The following is an 8,036-nucleotide window of genomic DNA, read 5'->3' on the forward strand; positions in this document are numbered from 1 at the left end:
ATCATTTATTTTAATTCATTCATTTTAATTATTTTACTTAAATTTAACATTAAATTTCATGTTCTCACTTCTACCCTAATAAGCTAGATAATAAATAGCAATGACTGAATTTAACACAATTAATTGCCTTGTTCATCTTTCTTCCAAAGAAATTAAGTTTATTTACAAACAAAAACTTCGGTGCAGTTGCTAAGGTGTTTTAGTGTTTTCTGCAGTTTCACTTCATTAACATAAATAGTCTGCATTAAAAATCAACGCAGAAATTTGAGATAAAAGTTCAATACGATTTTAAAAACAACACAAAAAAACTCAAGGTTGTACACTTAAAGCTTTGTCCTTTATTAGCCATGCTTGGTCGAAAATATTTATTACCAAAAATCAGAGAGCACATATCAACTAACAGGTGATAAACCCAGAACCGAGACAAAAAAGTAATCGCTAAATTCAAAAGCAACTTGATCGAATACATCAGAATGAGTAAAATAGACGACTCTGCAAAAATATAAAATTAAATAAAACACCATCTTTCAAAAACAAAATCTTCAGAGCTTAAAAGAATGCAAACTATGGTTGCAGGCAACGAAGTTTGTCACTACATGGATCACCTCTAAGCTCTTCCTTTTTATACTTAATGAATCAAAAAGCAGGGAAATTCCATTAACTGAATCACATAAATAGGTTTGGCCTGGATGCCTTGTATGTTGTCTTCAGCTTCCTAGTTGGAGGCCTAATCTTCTTGAACACCAATGGGAACTTGATTTTAGAATTGTGAAACTGCTTGGTGCTCTCCCTTTTGCACAGCTTAGCTGGGATGGTGGCAGTCTTAATTATCTGGATGCATGGATGCCTCACCCTATGACGAGATGCCATTTCAGTGTACATATGCTCAACTGCACCATTCAGAGTTGTATCTCGGTATTCCTTGTACATATTGTGATAACCAGTGCGGCTCTGATAGCGCAGCCAAATTCCATAATTCTTAATCTTGGTAGGATTCTTCTCAAAAATCTGCAATCAGTACAAAAACTCAAACCTCCATGTCCATTGTCCAATAAGACAGCAATTGGAAGCTAAAATACAAATATTTGTTCAAGTATTTCTTTCCTAAAGGGGCTTTCATAAGACCATAATTCACCAAATGTCCAAACTTCAATGCCTTTCACCTCATTTACCATTTCCTGTGTGCTAATGTTAGGTTGTTAGTCAGAAATAATGCACCATATGACTCGAGTACACTCCATTTATCTACAGTCCTACCCCTACGCCACCAGATACCATCGTATGGGTGGCAAAAATTTAAGAAAAACTATTTGCTTCCATAGTCAATAAAAATAAAAACAGAAAAAGAGAAATGATGTGATCTACCCAACAGATAGTTAAGCATAAATGACTTCCCGTAGTCAAATCCACACTTAACAGGGTCTCTACATGTAGCATTATGTCTACCCTTCTTCAAATGTCTACATAACTTAAACATATTTAATGCACAAGTTAAGCCCAGCAGTATAATATTTATAAAAAAAAAAAAAAAATCCTCTAGAATCCTTCAACATAGAAATCTAGCCTCATTGCAATCCTTTTAACAAGTAACTAGCGCTCAACTCATTTTAGTGCAATAATTGATATTTCTGAGACGAACAAAAATATACTAGTAAAATTGAGAAGTGCACACCTCATTGATGGCTAGCACTTGTCCATTGCTTTTCTTAACCTTCTTCAATTTTCTCAAAAAATACCTGTAACAATTAACATTGACATTGTCAATAATAATAACTATAAAGTGATTAATGGCCAACGTTTTCAGAAATAGAAAAGATTGCATTTTATTATTGAATTAGTACGAATACGAATAAACAACATTTGAAATAGAGATGAACAATAAACATACCAGAACTTGGATTTGGCACGGACCTCGTTGGTGGCCCAGAGTTTCATGCGGTAGATCTTAGGATGCTCATCGGATTCGGTAGGAAGAGCCCTTCCCACCACCTGGTACTGGTGAAACTGCTTCAACCATAATCACATTCACATGTTAAATTCAACAAACTCACTCTGCAAACTAAATCAAACACAAAAACCATTAACATTACCCACCCTCATGGCAACCATCTCCGCCGATTTCGATTGACTCCGCAACTGTTGTTCCACTGCTACAAGCTAATCAACAAAGGATCATATGTGCAAACTAGAACCCTAATGGGCCGGTGCCTTCCTTAGTAGGGCCCAACTGAAACCCCAGGCCCAGGTTGACCTTTTTTACATTTGACTAACGCTCTAACCAGTAAACTTTTTTTTCTTTCATAAAGCCATTTCAAATTTTTTTTTTAATTCTCCAGGGGTATTTGTATCATTTTCATTAGAAATTAAAGAAAAAAATTATAATCTAAAATCAATCCAATATTTTTTCACGAGGTAAATTTACAAATATTATTGAGATTGACTGTTTAATTTATGTGCTATGACAATTAGAACTTAGAAGTCATTTTAAGTTCAGCTGATTTTAAAAATTAAACCGTATCTTTTACAAATTTTCTATACAGGATTTATAGAAAAAAAAAATTATCTCTTTAAAAACGTATCCAAACCAAACATGTGCTTCGTATTTTTTTTAATAAAATGTGCTTCATGTGTTATTAAATGAGTTATTATAGAGGCCGTATTATACCTTAAAAACAACCTTATCATGTAGACAAGTCAGATTCATATCTTATAATGTCTAACCTATCTATTTTCAGATTTTTCTTGTGTATTGAGTAGTTGAGATTTTAATTTTTATAGTTTATAATTTTTTAATATAAAATAAGCCTTTAAATAAATTAATAAATTGTAAGTTAGGTTTTTAAAAATATCAAGTCTAAAAATAGATTACTTGGGCCTCTTTGAATTTCTTGGCCAGACCTATTTAAGTATGGCAAAAATTCATAAACATCTAACATCTAACATCTATATGACAACTAGTGAGAAAAAAAAAAGAGCTAGATATGATAGTTTTTTTTTACATGTCAAATGATATAATATACCAAAAATAAATAAATATAAAAATAATAAATATTAATAAAGTATTTGATATACAAGTGTTCATATATAACTACTTATTTAAAATATGCAAATAACACACTTTAAATCCGTGGTCCACAATATCCCCAAAGGAACATATGCAAAACTGTACACTTTAAATCCGTCTTCTATATTGTGGACTCACCAACCTCCACCATCCACTATTATTCATTTGAGAAATAATACTTGTACAACAACATTCAATAAAATTGTACAGAGGAGAAAGAAAAAGAATTGTAAAATATAATGAATAATGTCATATAGAGGGTTGTATGAGTGGTTGTAAGTGTATCACAATTCACAACTAAAAAAAAAGTCTCTGGACTAAAAAAGTAGGCTCTCAAGGTTAACTTTTTTATAAATAAAAAAATTAATTTCATCATTAAGAATGCAGTTAAAAAAATTACATGATTAAAGACCAAAAAAATTTAAAAAAAAGTTTAAAGACATACTTAAAAATCCCAAATTGTTTAAGTCTTTAAGAATCAGATAAGAAATTTAACCTAAATTTTACTACTAACTTATTTTTAAACTTAAAACACTAAAAAAATCATTTTAAATTTCATTTCATTTAAAAATAATTTTATTTAAAATTAGTTTTAGAAAATCAACTTCACTAAACAAAATAATTTCGCAAATAGCTCACACAAACACAAGCTTAATATATTCGCTCACTTTTTTGTCACCATCAGTGGCCATAGACAGTTATATTATGACCACTCTCCGTAAGCAAATCTATATTAACAATGTGCGTAATTTATTAAATTTTCATTGAAAATTCCTTCACCTAATTGATGTCACACTCTACCAATACTGAGGGTGAAACACGGCTCTGGAGTTGAAAAATAATACCCACTTCATATCTCAACCTTAGGTTTGAATATGGACCAAAAAACGAATAAACTAATAACTAATAGTCCTGTACTCCTGGTGCTTGGAATTTGGAGGAAAATGAATATATGATGATAGTCTACAATGATTATTCACGCAAAACTTAAATATAGGCTTCATAGTTCATACTGGTTCCCGATGCAGAACTATGAAAAATAATAAAATGTACCAGAACATTTATGGAAGTAGGCAAACTGCAAATTTTACGTTTAAGTATACAGACCAATTCAGCAAAGGACGATAGTCAAATAATTGTATTTGTACTCATCTTATTAAATAGAAGCTTACACATAAAACTTATAAAATCTACATTGATGGAGCTAGATTAGAGTAAAAAAACGTCTCTTATAATTTGTTTACTATAAAGGAAATTCCTATAAACATTACCATTTACTATAATGGCATAATAAGGAAAAACGTCTCTCATAATATAAAACAAAAAAACAAAAAAGATAAGAAAAAAGACTCTATTTTAAGGGTAAAAAAATATAACTCTTAGAAAAAGAAGAAAACAAACAAGGAAATAAATGAGTGAGCTAGATTAGAGTAATAATACACTTACAATAAATGCTTATAACACTTTTTATAATTTGTTTTTCTTTATCACATAACTTGTCTTATTTAATACTTTGGTTACAGAGAAACATCCTTGGGCAGACACAAAAAGATTGTGATCCCTAATACTTTTCCCTTTTTTTCCCTTTTCTTGTAAATTGTAAAATTTATCATATGAAATTGACGTATAGGTAGTATTATTCTTTAGATTAATGTAAAAGTACCTAGGCCAACAATATTCTTTGGTCCATGCTTTTTTTTTCTTATAAAGTTGGCAGTGTACCTAACAGAAAAGCCATGGAATAATACACTGATGCGACATCGGGGAAAAAACCATGTCTATGTGCTATTTGATTTATTTTTCATTTAAAAGTAGTTTAAAAGAGAAAATAAGTATAAATTTTAAAGGATGTAGTCTACAAGAAAGTAGGATAGTAACAATGGGCAAACCACGAACTGTTATTGCCCCCCTTGACTTGGAGACTCAGGATACAGAACTTCATTGCCAAGTTTCTTTATTTCTTGTGTGTGCATACGGAGCAATTTTCCTTTGAGAATACTGAATATACAAAACAATAACATGTCCAGAATGATAGTAAGAGAGAACATCATATATTCATATATAGAATAGAAAGAACAAAATATTAAAATTAAATGAGACAAGCTCAAAATTGAGCAGTTAAAAAAACAAATGTTTATGTTTGTAATGATCCAGTTTTGTGTAATTACCTGTAAACTAGTTCTATAATCAACTTTAAATTATTATTTTTTTGTGTATATCACTTTCCAATTTCCGCCTAAGGGAAAACTAAAAAATCTACCCCCTGACTCGCCATGTTTACAATTATGAGACTATACAGTATACACCTTTCAAGTTTCAACCCCAAAAAAATGTTAAACATCAGCACACTTCATTGGTGCATAGCCAAGTCTGGATTTCTTCATATCATATAGTATGTGGAAATTCTGCTGCTGATAGTTTCCAATTATTGAAAGGGCAGATCGAGGATTCCCCAAAATAGCCAAACAAACAACATCAGGATCAATCTGGATAAAATAATTCTCCACTGGAAAATTCCACACTGCTCCATCAGCAAACAAGATTCCAAAGTCAGGTAGCTCCATCTTTTCAATTCCAGACACATTGTAACATGGCTTTAGAGGAGGAAGGCCTTCAACAAGTTCATAGCCCTTAATTTTCCTCACAAAAGCCTCCTTGATAATCTCATAAGCAGGCTCAGCAAAATATGTTAAAGTGGTGCCAGAATCAATTATGGTACCACCAGCACCTTCTGAAGACAAATGCCAAGTCTCCTCAGGTATCTTCAGCACCTCATCATCAACCATAACAGAATTTATCTGGACATAGTAAAATGTGTCAACTGAACCATCTTTCCCACCACCAAAAGAAGTGAAATTCAAATTGGGGTGGCTGAGGAGCTCCTTGTCCTCACCAAAAATCAACTTGCTGCTAACACTTGCATTGCTATTCCTATCCACAAGACAATAGGAAAAGGATTGACCATAGAGAGATTGCATTTGAGAAGCAAATGACAATGGTCCTTTCCCCAATCCTAGCAAACCAGCAGCACCATGAAATAGGCCTCTATTCCAATGACCACATCCAAACATCACATTCTCCACATGCTTCAACTCTGACTTCCCATTAGGAGTGGTGAGATTAACAGTGAAAGTCTCCAATGCAAAATCCCCAGTTGTATTGGAACCATCCCCATACCAATAAAAGTAGGGACAACTCTGATTCTCAGCCTTGCAAGGATTAGGTGGATCCGGGGATGAAACCAATTGGCACCGGGGATCATGACAGCTTATATTCCTAAAAGAACTAGAATCTTTGGGGTCATAATATGGCCCACTTTGCTCAAAACATGCAATGCAAGGAACACATTGAATCCAATTAAGGTCACTACCAGTGTCAAGTATCAGAGAAAAATGCTTAGGGGGTGTCCCCACAAACACATCCATGAAATACTCACCAGAGCCAAGACTCACCCCGGATTCCAAGGTTGCCACAAGCTGCCCGGAAACTGGACTTGTCGGTGAAGCGGCCGGAGCAAACACTGGCTTGAAGGACTGCTTTGGTTGCTCCTTCTGTAACCTCTGCAGCCTTGAAATGGTGTTTTGGTTCCTATTTTCTATAACCCTTCTGTGAAGGTTCTGAATTCTGGTCAAATCTCTTACTGTGGAATCAATCACAGAGTTTTTAGGCTCAGCACCTTTGCTCCCTGATCTGTGTTTCAAGTGGAGTTTCACCGAATTCTTGTGTGGTTTTGGTGCTGGAAAAGCCTCACTCTCTTCATCAGTTTCTTCACCTGATGTCATGGTAGGTACAGAATGCCCAAGTTGCTCAGAATTTGAGAAGCTACAATCATTGTCCCCAGAAGAAGAGACATCACTGAAACTTGGATGATCAGGAAACTTTATGGCAGCCAGAGAAGATCCATTTTTGTTGATATTGTTGTGATTGTGATTATTGTGATTCCTAGAAATGGCTTCCACAACACAGGAGCATATCACAAGCAGAACCACAATGAGAGAAACCTTCAAAACCATAGTAACGATGATATCTTGTTTCTTGGACCCAATGAAAATCCAAGATCAAGCACCTAACAGAATTTCAGGGAGAAAATCTATTTCTTTATGGAAATTTCTGAGCTTGGCCAAGAGGGTCAAAGAAAGAACTGAGTTCACAAGTTTCTCTCAAAGGCAATCAATCAGAAGCAAAATCTTAAAACAAGAGGAAAATGAATGAAGAGGAGGGATTGGCAAAGTGAATGGAAAAGAAGAAAAAAAATGTGAACTTATGAGTTTTGAGACCAAAACATTGGTTTTGGCAGATGGAAATTGTTTTTGACGGAGAGAAGGAAGGAAGAAAGAAGGATTGAAAAGCAAGCTGGTGTGCCTATGAGCTTTTAATGGTGTGACTTTATTAGTAACAACGAATGAGAAAGACTTGGAAGCCTAGCGTCAAAGGTTGATCCCAACAACGCGGTTTTATTCACAATAAAGCCTTAATATTTTATGAGTTTTGCTGATTAGTATTCTGAGTTTCTTTAGTGATTGATTAAGAATTAAAAATAAAAAATATTTATTATATAAATTATAAGAAAGATTATGAGTAATAAAAATTTTTGTTTTTAGATAAAAATATTTAAATTTTAAATTTTTTAACCAATCTTCTTATAAAACTAGTTATTATTTATCATATTTTATCAGCCCTTAAAATGAATTATAAAGTTTCTAATAAAAGAGATTGCGTAGAATTCTTATTTTCGAAAACCATTTTTAAAAATAAAGAAAACATATAGTACTTATTTGAAGTGAATTTCTCATCACGGGTAGCATCATTTCAAACTATTTACACCTCCGAGTTAGGACTACATACAGTACTTCAAGAAAAGAGAGTTAGGATTACGTACATGGTTTTTTTTAGTGTTTGTTTGGATTTAAGTTGGAAATAAGATACGCGGGATTCTATGTAAATTCAACGGATAAAAATAAAAACAAGGGTG

General features: G+C 33.1%; 1 protein-coding gene across 1 annotated transcript; it reads right to left on the reverse strand.

Moving 5' to 3' along the window:
• Positions 1–420: 420 nt before the first annotated feature.
• Positions 421–7,420, reverse strand: LOC114385219 (aspartic proteinase nepenthesin-1-like). The gene is made up of 5 exons (XM_028345238.1): positions 5,401–7,420; positions 2,095–2,157; positions 1,889–2,004; positions 1,673–1,736; positions 421–1,008 (listed from the first exon to the last, which is right to left on the reverse strand). Exons 1-5 carry the CDS (start codon positions 7,075–7,077, stop codon positions 667–669), a joined length of 2,262 nt encoding a protein of 753 aa, XP_028201039.1. The 5' UTR covers positions 7,078–7,420; the 3' UTR covers positions 421–666.
• Positions 7,421–8,036: the final 616 nt, after the last annotated feature.

The sequence above is a fragment of the Glycine soja genome, chromosome 14 (assembly GCF_004193775.1).
Source record: "Glycine soja cultivar W05 chromosome 14, ASM419377v2, whole genome shotgun sequence".
Taxonomy (NCBI): Eukaryota; Viridiplantae; Streptophyta; class Magnoliopsida; order Fabales; family Fabaceae; genus Glycine; species Glycine soja.

What these genes read in the sequence shown, in the direction of transcription:
- LOC114385219 (XM_028345238.1), bottom strand. Translation starts at nt 7,077, where the DNA reads ATGGTTTTGAAGGTTTCTCTCATTGTGGTTCTGCTTGTGATATGCTCC. An exon ending in CAATGAAGTGTGCTGATGTT is followed by an intron (nt 2,158 to 5,400) that starts TAACATTTTTTT and finishes TTTGTTGATTAG; the next exon opens with CTTGTAGCAGTGGAACAACA. An exon ending in CGGAGATGGTTGCCATGAGG is followed by an intron (nt 2,005 to 2,094) that starts GTGGGTAATGTT and finishes TGGTTGAAGCAG; the next exon opens with TTTCACCAGTACCAGGTGGT.